Source organism: Chaetomium strumarium (genome assembly GCF_033439665.1).
Source record: "Chaetomium strumarium strain CBS 333.67 chromosome Unknown B0T15scaffold_3, whole genome shotgun sequence".
NCBI lineage: Eukaryota > Fungi > Ascomycota > Sordariomycetes > Sordariales > Chaetomiaceae > Chaetomium > Chaetomium strumarium.
This window is the reverse complement of record NW_026944431.1, coordinates 3,958,428-3,981,064: the sequence shown is the minus strand read 5'-3', so window position 1 is coordinate 3,981,064 and position 22,637 is coordinate 3,958,428. Positions and strand designations below refer to the sequence as shown.

The 22,637-nt window shown below is 59.7% G+C and overlaps 8 protein-coding genes across 8 annotated transcripts; 7 read left to right on the top strand and 1 right to left on the bottom strand.

Annotated features, from left to right (window-relative positions):
- Positions 1–611: 611 nt before the first annotated feature.
- B0T15DRAFT_182161 (uncharacterized protein) lies at positions 612–2,855 on the top strand. The gene is made up of 2 exons (XM_062862322.1): positions 612–1,774; positions 1,823–2,855. The coding sequence occupies exons 1-2, from the start codon at positions 916–918 to the stop codon at positions 2,524–2,526; spliced, it is 1,563 nt and encodes a 520-aa protein (XP_062723328.1). The 5' UTR covers positions 612–915; the 3' UTR covers positions 2,527–2,855.
- A 1,363-nt stretch (positions 2,856–4,218) lies between these two features.
- Positions 4,219–5,290, top strand: B0T15DRAFT_530521 (major facilitator superfamily domain-containing protein). The gene is made up of 3 exons (XM_062869175.1): positions 4,219–4,870; positions 4,919–4,991; positions 5,056–5,290. The coding sequence occupies exons 1-3, from the start codon at positions 4,341–4,343 to the stop codon at positions 5,278–5,280; spliced, it is 828 nt and encodes a 275-aa protein (XP_062723327.1). The 5' UTR covers positions 4,219–4,340; the 3' UTR covers positions 5,281–5,290.
- Positions 5,291–5,500: 210 nt separating this feature from the next.
- Positions 5,501–7,512, top strand: B0T15DRAFT_433163 (histidine phosphatase superfamily). The gene is made up of 2 exons (XM_062865765.1): positions 5,501–5,927; positions 5,974–7,512. Exons 1-2 carry the CDS (start codon positions 5,710–5,712, stop codon positions 7,316–7,318), a joined length of 1,563 nt encoding a protein of 520 aa, XP_062723326.1. The 5' UTR covers positions 5,501–5,709; the 3' UTR covers positions 7,319–7,512.
- Positions 7,513–7,835: 323 nt separating this feature from the next.
- B0T15DRAFT_493019 (uncharacterized protein) lies at positions 7,836–8,701 on the top strand (the record flags this gene model as incomplete). Its single annotated transcript, XM_062866910.1, has 2 exons — positions 7,836–7,937; positions 8,015–8,701. The coding sequence occupies 2 exons, from the start codon at positions 7,836–7,838 to the stop codon at positions 8,699–8,701; spliced, it is 789 nt and encodes a 262-aa protein (XP_062723325.1).
- Positions 8,702–9,567: 866 nt separating this feature from the next.
- On the top strand, positions 9,568–10,584 carry B0T15DRAFT_393842 (uncharacterized protein; the record flags this gene model as incomplete). The annotated part of the gene is made up of 2 exons (XM_062864708.1): positions 9,568–9,685; positions 9,773–10,584. The coding sequence occupies 2 exons, from the start codon at positions 9,568–9,570 to the stop codon at positions 10,582–10,584; spliced, it is 930 nt and encodes a 309-aa protein (XP_062723324.1).
- Positions 10,585–13,229: 2,645 nt separating this feature from the next.
- Positions 13,230–15,120, top strand: B0T15DRAFT_181815 (major facilitator superfamily domain-containing protein). Its single transcript, XM_062862321.1, has 4 exons — positions 13,230–13,391; positions 13,446–13,811; positions 13,864–13,881; positions 13,935–15,120. Exons 1-4 carry the CDS (start codon positions 13,322–13,324, stop codon positions 15,032–15,034), a joined length of 1,554 nt encoding a protein of 517 aa, XP_062723323.1. The 5' UTR covers positions 13,230–13,321; the 3' UTR covers positions 15,035–15,120.
- Positions 15,121–15,746: 626 nt separating this feature from the next.
- On the bottom strand, positions 15,747–19,260 carry B0T15DRAFT_493016 (uncharacterized protein; the record flags this gene model as incomplete). Its single annotated transcript, XM_062866909.1, has 12 exons — positions 15,747–17,369; positions 17,416–17,518; positions 17,569–17,808; positions 17,856–17,955; positions 18,024–18,143; positions 18,189–18,212; positions 18,260–18,315; positions 18,421–18,641; positions 18,689–18,699; positions 18,752–18,885; positions 18,943–18,982; positions 19,032–19,260. The coding sequence occupies 12 exons, from the start codon at positions 19,258–19,260 to the stop codon at positions 15,747–15,749; spliced, it is 2,901 nt and encodes a 966-aa protein (XP_062723322.1).
- A 1,644-nt stretch (positions 19,261–20,904) lies between these two features.
- Positions 20,905–21,774, top strand: B0T15DRAFT_554373 (uncharacterized protein; the record flags this gene model as incomplete). The annotated part of the gene is made up of 2 exons (XM_062870351.1): positions 20,905–21,312; positions 21,369–21,774. 2 exons carry the CDS (start codon positions 20,905–20,907, stop codon positions 21,519–21,521), a joined length of 561 nt encoding a protein of 186 aa, XP_062723321.1. The 3' UTR covers positions 21,522–21,774.
- Between the last annotated feature and the right edge of the window lie 863 nt (positions 21,775–22,637).

Sequence of the window (22,637 nt, the reverse complement as noted above, 5' to 3'; positions counted from 1 at the left end):
AGCACTGGTCCTCGCCCTTCAGCAGGAAAGTGTGGACATCCCTTGCTCGCCTTCAACGACCTCCTGCGCAAACCAATGCCTAGTGAGAGCCCGCCCGCGAGGAAATATCCACCCGTGGTGCAACGGCACCCTGCATCCGCCTGTCGGAGTGGCCAACAAATACTGCGATCGAAACATGACGGCGCGGATTGTTTGTTGTTCCTATTCCCCGTTACAGATCGAACTGTTAGATCTCATGGCGTTCGCAGCCCGGTCGCACGGCCGCGGCCCACGCCTTCCGCGCCGTAAGGCTCAGTTTCAGGAATGAATAGCAGCGCCCCATCGCTCAGCATCCTCAGATCTGACAGTCTTTTTTGTCGGCTGCCGAATCAGCGGATCGGGTCCATTGAAACTCGGCCAATCTTGACGGCCACGAGACCCCCCTTCGCAGATGTTTTGTGGCAATGCGGTCGCGACGGTGGCCGCTGTCCAAGAAAAGAGTGAGACATCACACGCAGTGCGGCACCTTCTACGCCATCTCACTGGTCGACAGCAAATACCGGGGGTGTACGGCCTACCCCGATACATCACACTCCCCCGGTTTTGTAAGCGCCAACTGGTTCCTGGTCTGGGCCCGCCAGCCTATCAGATGCCACCCCCTGGGACCCTACAGTCGACCGCAGTACCGAGTACACACCACTTGGTCAGCAACGTTCAGCCGGACTGCACAGGGTGTGACAGTATTTCGTCGGACAGCGCGATGCTATGTAAAGATGGCTGGTCTGGCAGCCGCGCCGCCGCGTGCTGGTTTCTTCATCATGCCCTTTGTGCCGTTTTCTTTGTCTCCGGGTGCTGGTCGCTGGACGTCGTTCGTTTCCTTCCGCACGAGGCATGAGGCATTCTCCTACCTTCCGTCGCTGCGTCTAACCCGGCAGCATGCTGTCCAACACCGTTTCTTCGTGGTTTAGCTCCCTTGCGTCATGTTTCGGCTCCCGCGAGAAGCCCCAGTCGAGGGCGTCGAGTCCCGGGCGGAATATCGTCGTCCTGCGGGAGCAGCCCGCCATCATCTCGGGGCCGTCGGCAGAGCCGGTATGGTCCACGGACAGAACCTACGAGAGGATGCTGGAGCGGGAGCGCGAGCGTGAGCGGGAGAGGGCTCGCCGACAAACAGTCAGCCGGGACAGCAGTTCTGTGAGGAGGCAGTGGTTCTCCAAGTCATCATCGTCGACGCGCCGGCTCCAGATATCCGGACCGACGGACTTCCGTCACGTCCAGTCCGAGTCGTTCCAGTTTCCTCCCCCAGCAGCTCGCCCTCGCCCGCGGTCGTTCCGGCCGATCGAGTTGAGCATCTATGATCCGCAGAATCGACTATCCCCCATCCTACCGCATCTTGAGTGCGATATTACCCCGCCGCCACGCGCCCACACGGCTAATAGCTCGCGATGGGACGCCAGCAGCGGCACGACCCTCACCAACGAGCGCAGCTTCTCGTCCATGTCGTTCCACCTTCCTCGGAGGCACGGCCGGCAGGGTTCCGGCATGTCTGACGCCAGCATGAGTCCCCCGAGGCTGCCGCGGCAGGGTTCCAGTCTGTCTGACGCCGGCACGAGCCCGCCCAGGATACCGCCCAAGTCGCGGGCGCGTGCCTACACGGCGCCCAGTACCGAAAGGATCGTCGAACGCATCGCCAGCGCGCTCATCGAAAAGGAGCGGCTGCAGGCCGAGATCAACTCGCTGATTGAGCGGCAAAGCATCTACTTTGGGAGCCGGCCGTCCACCGGATACGACATGCGAGGTATGTTGGGTTTGTCCATGGGCGTGATCGTCGCACTAACCTCTACAGGTCTGGAGCCCATGCCGTCAATCCCGGCGCTCCCCGCCGCAGCGCCGTCTTTTGCCGAGCGCCTCAGTGTAGACGGCCGCCCGCACACGGCACCATCACACGTGCCAAATACGAACACCCAGGAAAAGACACGCGAGCTCGCAGCGGCCGCCTTCCATTCCCGCCCACCGCTACACACGCCCTACACCGCGCCCCCCTACGGAAGCTCTGCCGAGAAAGGCAACAATCACCTGGAGCGCCCACTGGCGCCGCCCCTCCCGCTCGTCTTGCGACCGCCCCTGCGGAAGAAGAAGTCCTTCTCGCACGTCTCGAACTGGCTCTTCCGTCCCGAAGGGGAGGGCGAGGGCGAGGGCGAGGGCGGTGACGACTCGTCGCCGACTACGGCCGCCACCTACACTCCGCGCCCCGTCAAAGAGAGCGACGGCTTCTACCAGTGCGTCGCGCCGCCCGAGGGCCTGCCGCGCACCAGCATGGAGACCTCGTCGTCCGTCTACACGTGGACGACGGCCGACGACGAGGACGAGGCGAAAACCGTGCCCACTACGACGGCGTGGTCGCCCGAGCAGACGCCCAAGGCCGGGTCGCGGCATACGACGCCTGTGATTGGCGTTACCAAGGGGGAGTTTGAGAAGGAGGTGGGCGGTGGCTTGGCGGTTACTAATCCCAACGCGCACCGGCCGCTGAGCGTGGGTGTCGCCTTCTAGTTTTTCTCGTTACTTTCTACAGTTTGTATTGAGGGTATACCCATTCATTGTATTGTATTCGGGCAGCTAGGCTGGGATAGGACATAGAGATGGGAAAAGGGATGGTCCGGGCAAGTCGAGCTGGATGCTTGGCGTTGAATGCATCCGGTAATGGGGGGGCTGTTTGATTAGGTGGTTACCTGTGATACCATGGCGTTGCGTTTTGCCGATAGTTAGCTGTTGATAGAGGCAGAAGCCGCTTGCTTAGACGAGCGGGCGTTATTGCGAGAGCTTTGCTATATCGAGAGCGCGTCTACACTAGAGTGAGTCAAGGTAACCGCCGGAGGTGCATGTCTCGAACCAATATCACGTCCTGCAGAAATCCTGGTCGAAATTGCCTAGGCGCTCTGTCTCACTCAGGTTGTTCGGGCTCCCGGTCGCAGGGCCTTGCAGCACGCGACCACGGTACTGGAGCTACCCGCAACATTACCGAACAGGGCAAACAGCTCCCAGAGCTCTGGTGACGATTTTGGCAGCTTGTGCCGCATAGGTGCGTATGAGCCGCTGGTTCTATTTCTGCGACTCAGAGGCGGGATCCCGCGTTCAGCTGCACCAGGACGGCGTTCGATGGGTGGAAATCAGAAACTTGCAAGGAACTAAGGTACCTTTATACTACTACTTTTCCGGGACGACAGGACATCCAGGCGGTTATCGTGCTATGACAACCGTGTTCAAAGACATTATTTGGCTCTGGATGTTACTTTTGCCCGTTGACGCTCACACAGGTTCTGGCGAGCCGGGGCTGTACGAATAAAAGGGTTTCTCATCTTAACCGCAGTCGGACCATTTTCCAATCCGCTCATCATGGACGGTGAATCGGAGCTGCCAGAACGATACTCTCCGCGCGCAGATCACCCCCCATATTGTTGTCCGAGGATTAGCCATTTCGGCGCGGTGATGCGCTGCTCCGCCAATCCTCCTTGGTCCATATGTAGGTATTCGTACAGTGCCCGGGACTTCGAAGCCGACGTGAGGGACGCCTTCAACCTTCTTCGAATATCCAAGCACTGAAGACTCGCTCGCGACTCATCAGTCAATCATCCAGCGCCTTCTCTTTCGCCCTCCGATCCCCGGTGCACCAACCCAAAGTTCAATGCGTGACAATGTCCACCACAGCAACCGCGGTGACGATCCAAGAGAACCCACCCTCCGTGCCCTTGAGAACTCTTGGACGACAAGAACCCATCCTCTGCGGCCAGCCCGCCTCCCTGATCAACCACGACGACAATGAACCCTCCCCCTCTCCCCAAGACAACCCCCCGGCGACCCGCCGCCTAGACCGCCGCACACTCGTGAAGCTCCTCTCGGCGGGCGTCTCCTTCTTCGTGGCGGGCGTCAACGACGGCTCGCTGGGCGCGCTCATCCCGCACCTGATCCGGTCCTACGGCGTCACCACGGCCGTGGTGTCCTCGCTCTACGGCGCCACCCTGGCCGGCTGGCTGCTGGCCGCGGGCACGGCAACCCACCTGTCGCAGCGGCTCCGCCTGGGCTCGATGCTGGCGCTGGGCGCGCTGCTCCAGACGGCGGCGCAGGCGCTGCGCGCGTGGCCTGTCCCGCCGTTTGGCTTGTATGTGTCTACTTTCTTGTTGACCAGTCTCGGGCAGGCGTATCAGGATACGTATGCGAATACGTTTGTTGCGTCGCTTTTTGAGGTGGGGGGGTCCGAATCGGGAGAGGGGGGAGGAGGTGGTGGTGGTGGTGGAGGAGGAAGAGGAGGAGGAGGAGGAGGAGGAGGAGGCGATTCGGCGCACCGCTGGCTCGGATTCATCCATGCCATGTACATGGCTGGGTGTCTGGTGGCGCCGTTCGGGGCGGCCAGTATTGCTGCGACGGCCGCAGAGGCGCGTGAGGGGAGCAGCAGCAAGTGGTGGTTGTTTTATACCGTGCCGCTTGGCCTGGGCGTGATGAATCTGGGGCTGGTCCTGGTCGCGTTCCGGGATATGCTAGGGTTTGCGGGAGGCAAGAGAAGGACAGCGCAGGCGGTTAACGCGGGCGAGGAGGAAGGGAGAAGGAGCGCTTCGGGCCTGATCCGGGATGCGCTCCGGAAGCGGAGTGTCTGGCTGCTGAGCATGTTCTTCTTCTTCTACCTCGGGGTTGTGGTCACAGCAGGCGGATGGGTGGTGGAGTATCTCGTGGATGTCCGAAACGGGGACATTGCGCAGATGGGCTACGTGCCGGCTGGGTTTAGCGGCGGGTGCTTGTTGGGGCGGATCCTGCTGCCTGAGCCGACGCACAGGTTTGGGGAGAAGAAGATGGTGTCGCTGTATTGCGTGCTCTGTCTTGGCTTCCAGCTGCTCTTCTGGCTGTGAGTGGTCTCCGCGCGAGGTATGCGAGCGACGCTGACAAGACACAGGGTGCCCAGCATCATTGCCGCATCCGTTGCGATCAGCTTGCTGGGCTTCTTTTCAGGGCCGCTTTTTGCGACGGTAAGTGCACTCCTGGGTCCTGGCCTATACTGGCCTAGCTGGAGACGGCGCTGACCCTATCCAGGCCGTCTCGGTCGGCACCCGACTGTTCCCGGCCGAGATCAGTGCAACCGCCATATCATTTGTGTTCGTATTTGCTCAGATGGGCGGGTCTCTCTTCCCCATTGTGACAGGCGTGCTGGGCGCAAAGGCGGGCGTCTCGGTGATGCAACCGATTCTCGTGGGTTTGATCGCCGCCATGACCATCAGCTGGCTGTTGGTCCCGCAACCCAAAGGGAAGATGAAGTGACAAGGCGGCTACAGACGTGTTCAATTAGTACCTAATTTACAGAACTGCGCTGGAGGCTCTGCCGGGTACCTGTACTGTAGATCGGCCTGATGGCCTTCTGGAACGATGCACGAATTTGTTCCCCACCAATTCGAGCGCCCCGCAAGGGCTATGTGGGTCCACGGCAAGTGGGCCTTCCCTCGCGGCTTCTGACGGACCCACAGCGCCAGTTGGCCGGCTTCTTCATCTGCGAACGCCTTATGGCGGTCTAGAAGTCTACTTAAGTCGGCACCTCTCTGGATGCCGAGCTGCCAGCTGTGCTGGATCGTCTGACGAAAGAAAGGCTGTAATCCTTCCGTCAAGCCCATGCCATAAGGTATATATGACTCGCGCTGCGCCTCAGCAGACCGCCTAGAAATGCTTGGTTGAGACTCGGCTGCTTGTCTCACGATGCCCTCTATTTTGGATTACTTTCGGAGCAGCCGCTCCAGATACACGCCCCTCCCGGACGATGAGGCGCCCAATGAGTCTTGGATTGAGGTTGAGCCCAACCATCCCGCGGCCGACCAGGAGGCAAATGCCCGGCGCGAAGGGACCAGGCGCGTCGTCAAGCTCGCGGCCGTCCTACTGCTGCTGGTGATGGTTGGCTTCCTGGCGGTAGCCTTTTCGTGCGTCTTCCGTGCTCCGTTCTACTTTCCCATCTAACTCTGGCAGACGATCCACGCCCCGAAAATGCGATACCCCTGACCGGGGCTTTCAGTGCGGCAAGACCCTGTCCCATTCCTGGGGCCAATACTCGCCCTACTTCACGGTGCCGTCCGAGATTGACGCTTCGATCCCCAAGAGTTGCGAATTGACCATGGTGCAAGTGCTCTCCCGTCACGGAGCGAGGGCCCCAACGCAGCACAGGGCGGATTTTTACGCCAGCGTCATCGACCGGATCCATGACTCCGTCACGTCATACGGCCCTGGCTACGAATTCCTGAAGACCTACCAGTACACGCTGGGCGCAGACCAGCTGACCCGCATGGGCCAGCAGCAGATGGTCAACTCTGGGCTCAAGTTCTACCGCCGCTACCGCTCGCTGGCGCGCAAGACCATCCCCTTCTTGCGCACCGCCGGCCAAGACCGCGTCGTGCACTCGGCCCAGAACTTCACACGCGGCTACCACGATGCCCTCCTTGGCGACCGCAAAGCCACCGCACCGCGCGACTTCCCCTACGAGATGGTCGTCATCCCGGAGACGCCGGCCACCAACAACACCCTCCACCACAGCCTCTGCCCAGCCTTCGAGGACGGCATCTACTCGTCCGTCGGCAGCGACGCCCAGTCCGTCTACGAGTCCGTGTTCGCCCTGCCCATCACAGCCCGACTGAACGCCCACCTTCCCGGCGCCAATCTCTCGGACGCCGACACCATCGCCCTGATGGACCTCTGCCCCTTCGAAACGGTCGCCTCGGCGTCGGGCCAGCTCGCCCCCTTCTGCCGCCTCTTCACGCCCTCGGAGTGGCAGTCCTACGATTATTACCAGTCGCTGGGCAAATGGTACGGCTTCGGGCTGGGCAACCCGCTCGGCCCGACGCAAGGGGTGGGGTTCGTCAACGAGCTGCTCGCGCGGCTCACGCGGACGCCCGTGCGCGACGGGACCAGCACGAACCGCACGCTGGATGCGGACGCGCGGACGTTCCCGCTCGACCGGGCGCTGTATGCCGATTTCAGTCATGACAACGACATGATGGGCGTGCTGGGCGCGTTGCGGGTGTATGACGACGTCGGGATGCTGGATAACACGACCCGGCACGGACCGGAGGAGGCGGGCGGGTTTGCGGCGAGCTGGGCTGTGCCGTTTGCCGCGAGGGTGTATGTCGAGAAGATGCGCTGCGGGACCGGGAAGCATGAACGTGAGCAAGAGGAGAGGGTGAGGGTGCTGGTGAATGACCGGGTTGTGCGGTTGAAGGGGTGCGGCGCGGATAAGAGGGGCATGTGTGAGCTTGGGAGGTTCGTCGAGAGCATGGCCTTCGCGAGGGGGGATGGGAGGTGGGATTCATGTTTCGGTTGATACCCTACGTTGAGAAATATCATGAATCATGATACTAGACTGTCTGTGGAGGATGAACCGATGAGGTGCGCAGACTCGGTTGACTCTAGGAACTGAGAAGAGTTCCAAGGCCGCCAGTTCTACTCCCGCAAATAAGCTCCGCCACAAGTGCAAATGCTAGAGCCCCCAAAAGGAGGAATATACCTCAAGGTATTCGAGCGATGACTCCATCCACGACTCATGGTGTCGTCGCTAACACGCCTCGATACGAAGGCTTGGCGTTAGGTGGGGCGTCGTTGGTGGGCTGGAACTGCTTGCGACCTGCCGCCTTGCCAGGTTCGGGCACCTCGGAAGCAGCCAAACGCAGCTTCAGAAGAGACATACTGGCCACAGCAACATTTCCTTTCACTGGCCTTCCCATCTGTGCCGGAAATAGTGACCTCACACCCAATGCTGCCTGCGCACCCGCGCATCTCAACCGAGACGTGCGCTTGCTTCTGAGACACCTCGAGAGACCACATCCACATCCACGGCGATTATGAACACAGCAGGCGCAGTCGTGCTCGCCATCGTCCTGCTGCTGATAGTGGCAGGCGCCGCGTGGGTCATCTTCACACGCGTGCGCGCTTCCAGATTGGGGGTGAGCTCTAAACAAACCTCTCTGATTCCCCGTCTCAAGTCGCAAGCAAGCAACTGACTAGTGGGGCATCCGCACAGCTACCGCCGCCGCCGCTGAAATCCTACATCCCCTTCCTGGGCTCCTCCTCCTCCTTCTCCAGCTCCGCCGCCTACGGCACCCCGACCCCGGCGCCGGGCGGCCTCGTCGGCTGGATCAACGACCGCATCCGCCTCATGCGCTACGGCCGCAACACCCGCACCGCGGCCGGCGCCTACGAGGGCGCCGGCTCGTCGTCGTCCTACAACGCCGGCTACGCGAGCACCACCACCACCACCACCACCACCCGCGGGTTCGAGCACCTCGACCCCGACGACGCCTGGGACTCGCGCGTGGGCGGGTATAACCCGTACGAGGAGGAGCGCGAGCTGGGGCTGGTGGGCTCGCATCATCCGCCCGTCGCCGCCGCTGCCGCTGGTGGTGGGCAACTTGGGCGCGACGAGAGGCCCGATGGGGAAGGGTACCAGATGAATCTGCCGATTGAGCCGGAGGAGGAGGAGGAGGAGAGGAGGGGTCGCACGCGCAGTCGGTCGCCGGCGCCTGCGGCTGCGCCTACGCAGAGGGGCAAGGCGAATAATCCGTTTGACGACGACGCAGAGCCGAGTAACCTCAGCTTGCGCGGGGTCAGTCCGCGGCCGATGGACGGTGGTGGGCGTGCGTCGTTTGCGGCGAGGAAGGCGGCGGATGGAGACCATGATAGGAGGTCGATATTCCGGGAGGATGTGTGATGGGGATGGGGCTGGGCTCACTGTGTTTTGGCAGGCTAGGGGGGCTTGTATTACGGTTGTTTGTGTGTCTGGAGGGCTACTGTACGACAGGTTGCGGTATCGTGGGGAGGGACCTGGTTTGGGCTTCGGGAGGGAGTTTGGGCCGGCTGCGTGTTTTGTGTTTCGTCTGCGCGTCTGGTCTGGAAAAGGGCTGTATCGCACATTCCATCTACCGTTTCGGCCCCTGCTCTCACCATATGGCTTGGATGATCCTCCGAGTCCTGTGCCGGCACTTACGTCCCGCCACAGACCTTGCGGTGACGGGGCTATCTTCCATACACTTGCCTATGGACGCCTCGTGGAGAGGATAACGACCCGCAAGTGAGCTATGATGGGGCTTCCTCAATCTCAACACCCGGAACCTTGCGCCTCACGTCTCGCGCTCACCCTGCCAGCGGGCTCTGCAGGCCCCCCATCGGCGCTATCGCACTCCTGTTGCAGGTTCACGGTTAGGGTTGCGGACCGCTCCAGAACCAGAGGTACCTTTCTCTACCGGAACCCAAATCACGGTCGAACACAACCAAAGCTCAGAGACTCTGTTCGGCGTGTTATTAACTGCGATCGCCATCAATTCCATGAGGCATACATAAAGTCATGGCGCCATAATAAACATGCGCTAGCGTTGTGGATGCACCTGTCTCCTGGTGGGACCACTGACGTCGCAGTCCAAAGCTACCCCGCTACCCCTCCATGACCCCTGACGTGTCGGAGGGGCCCTGGGGGCCTCACTTCCAGGAAACAACAGGCCTCCACGGCTGTACTTGTACATACAATACGGACCGTCTTCTGTAAGATCCAGCAACTTCCGCTCCCCAGACGCCGCTACAATGGCATCCGTCAACCTCCAACAAGTCCACGACACCCTGGTGTCGGTCGCCTTCGAGGCGGGGCGCATGATCCTCGCGGCGAACCCCAGCAGTATCTCGACCGACACCAAGCTGAACGGTGTGTACAATCCATACATACATCTATACCTCACCCCTCCCTGCCTGCCCTTTCCCCCACACTAACCCGTCTTCACCCCCTTGGAAGCCGTCGACATCGTCACCGAAACCGACCAAGCCGTCGAGCGGATGGTCTCGACCCGCCTGCGCGCCGCCTTCCCCACCTTCGCCTTCGTCGGTGAGGAGACGTACCAGGCGGGCGTCACGCGCATCACCGACGCACCGACTTTCGTCGTCGACCCCATCGACGGCACGACCAACTTCGTGCACTCGTTCCCGAACGCATGCATCTCCCTCGGGCTGGTCGTCGACCGCGTGCCGGCGGTCGGCGTGGTGTATAACCCGTTCCAGGACCTGCTGTTCACCGGGGTGAAGGGGAAGGGGGCGTTCATGCAGCGGAACGCGTCGCTGGAGGTAGAAGGCAAGGGCCGCGGGGAGAAGAAGGTCAGGCTGCCGCTGGGTGGGTTGGCCAACCCGCCGCCGCTCGGGGATCTGAGCTCGGCGCTCGTGTCGATCGAGTGGGGCAGCCAGCGGGACGGGGAGAACTTTGAGCTGAAGGCAAGGACGTTCCGGAAGCTGGCTGCCTCCAAGGAGAATGGAGGCGGCATGGTGGGCGGGATGCGGTCGCTGGGCAGCGCGGCGCTGAATCTGTGCGCTTGCGCGGCCGGCCAGTTGGATATCTACTGGGAAGGGGGCTGCTACGCGTGGGATGTCGCGGCTGGGTGGTGCATCCTGAACGAGGCCGGCGGCATGATGGCGAGCGGGAATCCCGGGGAATGGGAAACGGAGCTCGATTCGCGCGTGTACCTGGCGGTGCGTGGCGCCAGCAGAGGGCAGAAGGAGATCGTGGAGGAGTTCTGGAGGGTCATCGGGGACGGCAGGATGGAGTACAAGCATTAGATTTGAGCGAGCTGTCTCCGTCACGATTGGAATTTCAAGCAGTAGAATTGGGCTATAGACGGAAGATGCTGGAGCTGGTTCGAGGTTTGATACCACAAGATCCCTGACTCGAGGATTGGGGGCATGAGGCCAACGGAGTGCGTATTGTACAATTGCGCCTCTTGTGCCCGCTTGCGGCCCGGCCCCATTCTGACGATGACTCCTCTCTCGGGTACGCGTCCCGGCACCATCGAGACAGATTGAATGAAGTGGTTAACCCGGCGAACATCAGACGGGGCAACTAGTCAAAGATGGCTTGGCGGCTACGCATTGTATACGTGGCGCCAGATTGTGCTGTTAGTGATGGCTTTATGTAGCAGACGACGAGGTTGGGGGCCTCGGTCGCGGCACTCTGACCTGGGCCTAACCAGGCTCCCGGGATGGAATCCTTCTATTCCGTACGTCTCCCTGTGCGAAATCTCGAACCATTCCCCCAAAGCATGGGATCGATGGGAAAACGCTCGAGGACGGCAAGAAAGCTCAATGATTTGGAGATCTCGGCTCTAGAAGCTTCACCTGTGACCCGCACATAGCCGAATTGGTGCTTCCAGCTCCTGCGTATGGTGATAGTCCTGGGTGACACTGCATACGCGGATGCCGACGTGCAGCCGGTTCTGAGACATTCAATATCGCTGATAGTTGCAACCACAGTGCACAAGTATGCACGACATGACCTGCAGACAGCGGCTCGCGATAAAGAACTTCCTGTTTCACACGGGCATGTGTGATCGTGGCCTTAGTCGATCCAGTAATGTAGATGTCCCAAGCCCGGCCAGGATATGTGGTTATGCCGCTGCATCCATCCTTTGCTAAGAAGCTCTCGAGCCTCCTCGTAATGCATCTGAGGTGACCCGGACCGAGAGGCAAGTGACGATGTAAAGACAGACAGGCAGCCGTCCGGCGCTATCAACGCCGCCCCACAGGAGCATCCGACATTCCGGCCCGGGAAGGCAAAGCAGCGGTGTCTCTTCGGCGCCTCTCTTCAGCGGTTGAGATTCATCCTATCCCGCCCTTCCCTGTCCGACTTACAGCGTGTAGTGACGTCCGTCTGGCTTGCGCACACGGTGCGGAGCCGGCAAGGCCCGAGACCGAAGCGGCACCGGCCTGAGGATGGACATGCTGGTTCGGCTAAAGAGCGTCGAACGAATGCAACCCGGCGCCATGCATATGCAAGTTCAGTCCAGCAGGAGCATGCATACCGCAGCATACGCAGAAACTAGGCCATACACTAGTGTGATGGATTGGCAGATCGTTGCCTGATACCGAATGCTAGCCGATAAGCCTCTGACTTGCTATTCAGCCTCCAGAATCAATCCTAGTTAGACCAGCATCGTTCGCAACGTTATCTTGGTATTGCAGTGTCGGGAGCAGCTTGTCTGTTACATCGCACGCTTCCCGGTGTCGGCGTTGCTTGCGGAAACAGGTGTGTGGCTGGACAACGCAGCTCATCATCTGCTAAACCAAAGTAAGTGATAGACCTTCCAGCAGGTGCCGGCTGCCGATGGGAGGCCGGGATTCCCATAGACAGTACACGTGTAAAACACCATCAGTGTGTCGCCCCGAGGGGTTGGGAGTCGGACTCACCGCTCGGTTCTGATATTCGCTCCGGCAAGAAGAACAGGAAAGTCATGCGTCCGACGTCCAGCCGAGATACGCGCGGCCCTGTGCATCAGACCGACGGTGAAGCGAGAGATGATGGTTGGCAGCCAATCCGGGTGTTTCCATGACTGGACGAAAGTGGTGTGAGTGCAAGATACGACAAAGTTTTCGGACGTTACATCGCAGCTTTCCCCACAGAATCTTGGCATTGCTAGCGTGCATGGAGAATTCTGGACCCCGGTCGACAAAATTCATCTGCAGATCTTGTAGACATCGACCAAACAGGCGTTCCATTCGCACTTTACGGGTCTGGCGCCAGCACTCCTAACACCGATAATCGCTTCTGTCGCTGGGAATTATGTGGTTCAATTGGTAAAGTGTAAGCCCATTGCAAGCAACACCACAATCGCACGACAATCTCTTGAGTCTGGTCGATGTGGTGAGCGAACCAGTTGTGACGTTGTTCGCCGGTGAGGCCAACCCTAATCTACACCGTGTGCGCACAGTGACAGGGTTTAGCGGGGCATCCTGGTCTCAGAGCCCCACCACCATGGAGGGGCACAGCAACTCTCCGATAGCGCGACGACATGCGCCGGGAAGAATCCGCTAACTGCGGTCCAGATGCAGAATGAAAAGGGGCCTGCGCTCGTGATGACTACCGCAGTGTTCTGTGTATCGGTTGACGGAAGCCCGGCAATGAAAGGCCGCATCCGAGGGAGGAGGGCAGAAGGGGAGGATACCACTTTGAGCCCGGTCGGACAGTCCACAGACTGTGCCTGGATGGAACCACCGAGAACCTCGCACTCCGTTCCTTGGTCGATGCACAGTCCATATCAACAGCCGCCCCGGTCGTCCCAAATTTTCCGCAAGTGGCACCAGTTGTTTACCCCCTCATCAACAGGCCAGCGCGTTTAAATCCCGAGGCACTCGTGGTCTTGCCATACCACCCTCTTTCCCCTAAAACATTATCCTCAAACACGCCTTGCCAGTGATCTCTTCCTGCACTCAAATCGTAGATCACCTGAGCTGCGGAGCGAGCGCATCACCACGACTATCAGGTGCTGCGGACTGCGTAAGATTGAAGCCTGACTGCGAAGCAATGACTCTAACCAGAAGACCAAGTCCCCGTAACCCGGATGAGTTTCCCACCGTTCAGCTCTTTCTGCTAGGTAGGTTGCGTCTCCCAGCCGTAGATCGGAGCGCAAGGCTAACTAACTTGGCAGCCATCGTCCGTCTCGCCGAGCCGATCGCGCTCACCTCCATCTTCCCGTATGCCTGGGCTCTCGTCAAGCGCTTCCAGATCGGCAGCGAAGATGACGCCTCGTTCTACGCCGGCCTGCTCATCTCGGCCTTCTCCCTGGCGGAGGCACTGATGGGCATGTACTGGGGCGGCCTGTCCGATAGGGTTGGCCGCAAACCCGTCCTGCTGCTGGGCTGCGTCGGCACCATGTTCAGCATGGTCATGGTCGGCTTTGCGTCCAACATCTGGGTGGCGCTGGTCGGACGGGCCCTCGGCGGGCTGCTGAACGGCAACATCGCGGTGATCCAGACCATGGTTGGCGAGCTGGTTACCAAACCAGAGCATGAGCGTAGGTTTTCCCGGCCTTTTAGTCTGGTGTTTGCATACTGACTGGAGCGCAGCTCGTGCATACTCGATCAGTGAGTGCCACACAACGCATGTCCTGGTGTTTGGCGACGTACTGACCTCACAGTGCCTTTCGTATGGAGCGTCGGAACTATCATCGGGCCCATGATAGGCGGTTTGTTTGCGGACCCGCACGAGTCATATCCCGACCTATTCCCCAAGGGCTCTCTTTTCGAGCGGTTCCCCTACCTCCTGCCGAACCTCATCTGCGCCGGCATGCTCTTGGTGAGCATCCTGCTCGGCTACTTCCTGCTCGAGGAGACGCATCCCGACATGCAGCCGCGCGTGCTCCTGCCAGACGACACCTTCCTGTCGGAGAACACCCCGCTCATCGAGACGTCAGACGCCATGAAGCGCCCGGCCGTCGACCTCCGCGACGAAAACTACGGCACCATGCGCTCCCGCGAGGCCCAGCCCTCTTCCTCCCGCGCCGCCAAGGACGCGGCCGAGACGGAGAAGCAGCCCGTCAGCATCTTCAGCAAGCGCATCATGGCCATCACCCTGTCGCTCTCGATCTTCACCTACCACTCCATGACCTACGACCACCTCCTGCCCATCTTCTTCGAGGACGACCGCGTTCCGATGCAGGCCCTCGCCCTGACCCGCGGAAACCCCTTCTACTCCCCCGGCGGGCTCGGTCTCTCGCTGCAGTCCGTGGGGATGATCATGGCCGTGCAGGGCGCGATCGCACTGTTTATGCAGGCGGTAGTCTTCCCGATCACGGCTGAGCGCGTCGGCGTGTACCGGCTGTTCCTCTTCATCACGGTGCTGCACCCGGTCGCCTACATGATCGTGCCCTCCCTGCTCTACGTCCCCGACGCGCTGCTGTACCCGGCCATCTACGCGTGCCTCGCCGTGCGCAACTTCTTCTCCATCCTGCTCTACCCGCTGCTGCTCATCCTCATCAAGGAGGCCACGCCCACGCTGACCGTGCTGGGCAAGGTCAATGGCCTCGCGGCGAGCGCCGGCGCCGCCTGCCGCATGGTTGCGCCGCCGGTGGCCGGCTACTTGTATGCGGTCGGCAAGAAGATGGACTGCACGGCCCTTGCCTGGTACGGGAGCGCCCTGGTGGCGATCGTCGGGGCGGTCCAGTGCTTTTCGGTCAAGAGGGGGCCGAGAGACTGCGGGCAGCGGGCTGGTGATGTCGAGGAGGAGGTGCGGGAGTGAGTCCTGCACGCTCGCTACTACTTACTACTTCGACGTCGCATCTCAACCTCTCTTCTGCACGATTATTCTGGATTCTGGCAGCAAACTGATATAAACTGCTTTTACACGGCGACGGATTGGATAAAGTGGTGTTAGGTCAACTGCGGCACTGGGTGCCTGGTTCTGGATACTATGGCCGTATGGCGGCAGGTAAACGGACACGCGATACATGAGCTTTGGGAAGCGTACTATGATACCTGGGTACACGAGACGCAAGGCGGAAGCAAGGCGTTACGGTTGTTTTTTTTTAGCGTGAGATACCGGTTTTGGATGGTCAGCACGGCGTTCGGTCGGTCGATGTTCATGACTGCCACGGCTAAATGATTATGACTGGGTACAGGCTCTGGATTATTGAGGATTGTTTACTAAACAGTGTTAGAGGCATAGATAGGTTCGTACAATAAAAAAAAGGAAAAAGTCGGAAACGCCAGAGTGCAGGTTTTGTCCGTTGCGGTCTCTGTCGATACTGGGTACTGTAGGGTTGTAAGATGCCATCCCGCGAGCACTTTTGACAGTGAGTATCACCATATATTTCACCGTATCGCCTTCTTGCAGCAGCCGTTGGGAAAGTGAAGATAAGGTTGACGCCCAGCCCAATTCCTCGCAGACTATACAATGCCTAGCTGACTAGAGAACCACTGCACGTCATCGCAAATGGCTCCTCGATACCCAACTACGTGTAGAGCTCGTCAGTCAGGCTATTCAAGGCCAGGCCGTTCTTAGCCAAGTCGTCCACCTCAATGAGGAACTGCAGCGGCATCTCAACGAGAGTGCCCCGGATCCCACTCAGCCAGTCCTTCAGCTCGTCCACGCCACCAGGGAACTCCTCCCGGACCACGTGCCCATAGTCCACCTTGCCCTGCTCGTATCCCTTCTTCGCTTGCTCCTCCGGCTCCCCGGGGATGACAAAGTGCTTCGAAAAGAAGCGGTCGTAGTCCTCCCACGTGCGAACCTCGTCGTTCGGCACCGGGTGGAACGCGCGGCTAAAGATCTCGGTGTTCCGCCGCGCCGTGCCCCGCCACAGATCGAGGAAGTCCCTGCTCAGCGGGTCCTCGACAAGTCTATCGGCGTGCGAGCCCCAGTCATACTCGTTGACCGGGTCGTGGGTCACGGGCGTCCAGTTGCGGTTGGCCGTGTCCGGGCGCTGGTGGGGCAGGAGGCCGAGGTGCTTGCGGAAGAGCTGGCGGCGGAGCGAGGTTGCGAAGGCGGAGGCCGTGTAAGGGCGCCCGGCTAGGGTGCTTTCGACAGGCGTTGGGTCCTCAATGATGACGGCAATCTCGCTGTCGTGGTTGCCGAGCTGAGAGCGATCGTTGAGGTTGGCCGAGCCGCAGATTACGAGCTGGTCGTCGGCGATGAGAACCTTGCTGTGAATGTACAGCTCCTCCGAGACATAGGCATTGAATTCATCCTCGGGAGAGCCGGACCAGGGGACGCTGCGTAGGTCGGGGCCGTTCTCCATGTAGCAAGCCGAGACGGTGTCCAACGTCTGGTCTGAAAGGCGGCCGGCTGCCTCCTGGTAGCGGCGGTACTGGCTGCCGTGACGGTCATCATCACGGCCGTAGTCATCACCGCGCCGGTACTCATCCCGACCACCGTAGCCATCATCCCGACCACCGTAGCCATCATCCCGACCACCGTAGCCATCATCCCGACCACCGTAGCCATCATCCCGACCACCGTAGCCATCATCCCGACCACCGTAGCCATCATCCCGACCACCGTAGCCATCATCCCGTCCATACCCGCCACGCCGGTCTTCATCACGGCCGTAGTCGTCACCGCGCCCATAGCCACCGCGCCGATACTCATCATCCCGACCGTAGCCATCACCGCGCTCATACTCGCCACGTCGGCCATCAGCACGACCGTATCCCTGGTCACGCTCGTAGTTATACCTTTCATAGCGCTCATCGTACTCGCGCTGCGCCTCCTGGTAACGCACCCCGCTGTCCTGCTCCACGCGGCCCATGATGGCGCTGGTGTTGATGCGGTCGTAGCTGCGCAGGTTGTAGAAGTTGATGTACCTGTGGGGATCGTCGACGCCCGAGTCGCGCAGCGTCTCAATGATGCTGTGGCCTCCGCGGTTGATGCTGTTGTACTGGAACTCCATGATGGCACGCGTGCCCAAGGCGCCGTCCGACTTGAGATCGCCAGCGAACGCGGGCACGGCAGGCATCATGACGATGATATGGAAATCCTCGCCGTTCTCGTGGGCGCGGAGGATGCGGTCGACCATGGCCCGGCCAATCTTGTTGGCCACGGGCTTCTGTTTATCCGAGGTCGCCGTGATGAAGAACTGTGATGGTGAGCGCTTGTCCAACCACGCAGGGAAGGTGTCGTACCTGGTTCTCGATGTAGACAAAGTGCCTAGCGTTCTTGATGGCCTCGATGTACGCGTTGGCGATCGAGTGCTCCGTGTCGACACCCAATGACCATTTGCAGGCACTGGGCGAGTCAGCTAGTTCTGCACCGCGCACGGGATGACATGACATTACCTCCGAGTCAGTTGGATATGGGCGCCGTCGCTGTGCTGCTGCTGCCCGCGGCGCTCCCCTTCGTCCTCATCGCCCATGAATCGGTGCATGCGACGGGAGAAGCGTTCATGCAGCCCCCCAAAGTACTGCTGCCCGTCATCCTGGAGATGGCGGGAAGCGCCACGGTGAGATGGGGGTCCCTCTAGCAGCTGGTACTTGCCAATGTCACGAGAGATGTACTTCTTGTTGAAGATGAAGTTCCTAGCACCGGTTAGCGCACTACTGGAAGTGCCGGCCTCTCTACTCACCATCGCTCGGTGAAATGGATCGCAAGACTGCCCACGATTGGCCCCGACAGGCTGACGCTGATGTCGGACCAGCCCATCCGCGAGCTCTTGGTGCGGTCGACTTGGTCCGTCAGCTCAAACCCATGTGAGGTGAAACGCGCAGGGGTAAGCCTTGAAAGCGTCACTCACGCTTGTTGTTCTCCCACTTGTTGACATCTTCGAAGTCATAGATCCGTGCGTTGTTGTAATCTTGCCCAGGGAATATGATGTCGTCGACGTTGCCAGGATGGGCGTCCGCAATGGGGTGGCCTTTCTTGTGAGCCAAGTTCTCCTATGGGCACAAGGCCTACTCACTGTTGGTGTCCCATCTTCCGAAGCCTAAATATATTAGCACTCCTTTGCCGTCATACGCGGGCATCACCTACACATATCCAAACCGCCCATGAAAGCCACTCGGCCGTCGATCAGACACAGCTTCTCACTAAACAACGGTGTTAGAATATCTACGGCTCTATAGGAGCTCTGACCGCCGCCGGAAACTACCCGCTCACGGGACAGGTGTGAGAGGAGTACGGGCTGTGCTTACTGGTGCGCCCAGTACAGGACGGTGTCCTCGGCAGTGCCGTAGAGACTCTTGAGCACATCCTCCGACGCTCTGGCGAGGTCGAATGTTTGCAGACTAAAGTTCTGCAAGCCCGAGTGGATCTCCTGGAGCCCCTGGACGACATGGGTGCCGCTTGGGTAGTGGTCAGGATGCCGAAAGACCTTGATATTCGGATGGAGAGCTTCCAGGGCATGTTTGGTGTGCTAGCCTCATGTTAGTCGGGCCACGCTAGAGTGGTCAGGTGTCTTACTGCCGAGTCCACTGCGGCCGTCAGTCTCTCCTCGTCTCAGGGTATCCCGGGTTTCGCACTCACGTGTCAGCGCCTGGGGCACCTCCTTGTAGACAATCACATAGACCCGCACACCACGCTCAGCAGCGGCTTTGAGCATGTTGTCCAGCCGGTAGCGCTCATTGCGAGCAGGCGGCCGACGCAGGTACAGCTCTGGGCTGCATACCGTTAGCGGGGCTAGTCTTCGGCTTTCCGCGGAAGGGGGTTTGGTTTACCTCAACCACCAGTCCAGGATGTAGATGTAGTCTTGCGCCTCTGCATGCGATTAGCGCGTGAGCCGGGTGGTGGTGGGAGGACTGCATACCCTCGAGGGCGACGGAGACGGCCCAAAAGTACGAGGCACCGTCGACATACCACTTGGGATGTCCCGAACTCTGGGGGGCGAACGAAGAGTAGCGATTGCCCCTGTACTCGGCATGCGAGGCGTCCTGGTCACATTCGTGGCCCTCATTGGTGTGCGAATGCGGCTCGTCCCCGGGCAGCAGGTCTTCGATGCCCTGCTTGGCTTTCTCGATCAGCGAGTGGAAGTCCATGGTCTCGATGCGCAACTGCGGGGCAGCCGAGCAAAAACAGAACCCGAAAGCAGCGAGAGCGGGTAGAAACGGTGGGCAACGTGAGATACTGGAAGGCGGCCTGCCACAGCCGATCTGGTATTTATTGTAGAGCGAGTGTCGTGAGTAGACGGAAAATGCGGTTCTTCCCATCTGTTGACCTGCCCCTCAGCTGATACGTGGTGGGGGGGAGTTGGTCGTTTCACAACAGCCGCAAGCAGGCCAATGAAAAAGGCTTCGTAGCCCGGGGTTACTGGTGGAGAGCTGCCCGGTCCTGCAGCATCCCGCCGGGAAGACGGCGACTCATTCGCCAGCTGGGCTCCATTTGATCGCAGTTGCGGGTGTCAGATAGGGCTGAGGAAGCGAATCCTCGTCGGCAAAGCAGGGCTTAGGGGAAGCCTCGTGCCCAAAACGACATCATGGTGGCACTGACAGAACGGCTTCGTCGAGCCGCCTGGACCTCGGAGCACCGTTCCGACGTGAACCGAGGAGGGTGCCATGTGAGGTGATGAGCCTTGGGTATTCCATCCCAACACGGGCGTTGACGGGGAACGGCTTCGGCGACGGTGTTCATCGTCCTGCGCTCAGCCGAGGAACTCGCGCTTGCGTCGGCAAAAGTGGATGGATCCATCTGCGAGGGTCGTCACACAACGAGGCACGGAAACACCATCTTCTATGGCGGCTGGTTCGGTGAGAAGAATCGTCAATTCATGTGTCGGGTGTCCAAGGAACGGAAGACCTCCATCATTTGATTAGGTACCTTAGTATCGCGTGCCCCCGCACTAAATTGCTATGGCGCCAGCTCCCGCTCAAGCCACTGCACCCGCTGGACTTGGTTGTGGAAACCGCGGGAGAAGGCCCAATTCAGCCTTAATAATAATAAAACGGCAGGCTCGACGATACCTGGCATTACACAGCGGCAGCAAGCTTCTGACAGCGAAAGTGTTGCCAATTCTTCGACTTGAGCCGCGCTCCTGCATTCCCGCTGCTCCACCCTGCTTGCGACCTTGCAGACCGCAACACAACGACCGGTGAGCCGTTGAATGCGTCGTGTGCGCATCCGGCCCTCACGCTATAAGGTACGGAACCAGACCTTGGATCGAGTGTGACAGTAATGACGCCCCCCCATCACCTGCACAACCCTCCCAGCCAAGGGGAAAAAAGCACCAAAAAAAAAAATCTTTTCCATCCCACCATCCCGCCCTGAGACATTTCCGCAGTCTCTTATCCGGTGTCGGCACCATGCACACAATTGGCTGACTCATGACGACCGCTGCCCCGCTGACGCATCCCAAAGTTGGTGTTTCGACCGAGTCAACCCCTACCGTGGCTCTGAAAAAGGAAAAGGGAGGGGGGGGTGTTGAGGAACAGGGGGACATTGACATTGGCACAGGAATGCGACAAATAGGTGGTGGCCTCGGGAACCAGGTTGAGTGAAGGACCCTAAAATAAATTTCGTCACCGCTGCTGCTGCTTCTCTTTTGTTAGGTAGCGGCCAATTGCCCAGTGGGAGAAGCAGGCTCATCCAAGACCTAGCCACCTAAGGTAGCCGTGGTTTCACCAGCGCACCCTTCTGCCCGCCCTGTAATAGGATCCAGGAACATTGAAACGAGCCGAAAGAGAAAAATGGCAGGCAATACCTACGTTTTCTCTCAGGACCAGCACGGTCATCTCATCCCCTACATCGCGGCTCTGCACGCCTCGTGTATAACCCTCGACCACATGGTCGGGCCCTTTCTGCCGCCCCTAACGAACGAGAAGCTGCTGCCGTGGTGGAAGGAGCGGATCGCCGAGGCCGCGCACGGGACGCGCGTCATCGTGCTGCTGTTGCCAGAGAACAGTCTGGGCAAGAAGCCGCAGGGGCCGGACCTGCGGGGGCTGGCGATGCTCAAGCTGTCCGAGACGGAAACGGGGTCTTTCCGGGGCCACATCGATGCCGTGCTGGTGGACCGGAGGTATCGGCGGCAGGGCGGTGCAAAGGCGCTGGTCGCGGCACTGGAGTACGAGGCGGCAAAAAGGGGGCGCTCGTTGTTGGTGGGTGCCCATCTTGCTCGTGGTCCCTGGCCCAATGGCTAACCCTTTTTCACCAGCTCGTCGACACGGAGACGGGCAGCGTGGCGGAGTCGGCCTTCAAGAAGTTCGGGTACATCGAGATCGGCAGGGTACCGCACTTCAGTCGGGCTCTGCCCAGCGGCAAGAAGGGTGAGACCTTCTTCTACAAGGAGTTCGCCCCGTCGTCCTAGACTGTGTCTTGGGACGTCCCTTTTTGGTTCCTTCTGTCTGCTGGGCGTTGGTGTTTGGGTGGCTATCTAGATGGACGGGACGAGGCCCACGCTTCGAAGATTTCCGCCATTTGCGTGCCATATATATCGTTTTCTCTTTTAATCTCGGCGACATCTACCCCGTCGACCTAAAAGTTTATTTGGCCTTATCTGTCTATGCTAGTGGAGGTACGTTCCGCTCACAGGGTCTTAACATTCACAAGGTTTGCAGCCCGTGCCGATATGTAAGTCAGACAAATCAGGAGAGCAGAGAGCTTGGATCAATTTTGGAAACCTCTTGCATATCAATTCATATTCCGCCCGATTAGGCTTATCACAGGGCAAGTTTGTCCTGCGGCCAGTGCTGCGGCCTCCTTGGCCCTGGCCGCTGCCTTCCACCCACCGGTGACGTTCTGGTGCACGTCGTGCTAGGCAAGCTCCCCCGAGAAAGCCCATTCGGCGAACTAGATGCTGCATTTGGGAGGTCTCGTGTCTTACCTTGGGCCGTAGGTGCCCCTTGAAGTGCTGTCGGGAATTGTCTGAGATTGTCTAGCTTTACATACTGTAACAGCGCAAGTCCGACTTTGCAGCATAGCAAGCTCCTACTGGTCCCGGTGGCCGCCATGCGGCAGCCACTCTAACAGTTTGGGGGAAGATTCGCGGGTCCTAGCCACCCCCGAGAAGTCCCTCCGCCTGAATTTCCCGGGCTCGGCGAGACCCGACGGAACATACTATACCTCCTCTTCGGCTATGCCCTATCCGCGACCGCTGTGCATCGGTGAATCTGAGACTTTGTCTCATGGCATCGGCCAATGAAACCCGACTGACTGAGTCGGCGGTGAGGGTAAGATGAGAAAGCAAGACCAGCCGCTTGGTACGGTGTCGGGCCTCACACAACCCCAACCACGGTGGCCGAACCATTCCATGGTTGTACAATACATGGCAGCACAGGTGTGGCTTGACGCGATGAGAGGAGACTAATCTCGTCACAAAATTCCCTAGTCCAAAACTCCATTTCTACAAATGCCATGCCGCCCGGAGCGAGGTCATGAACTCAGATCAAATAAGAAAACGTGTCCCTAGACCAGGAAGAGAGAA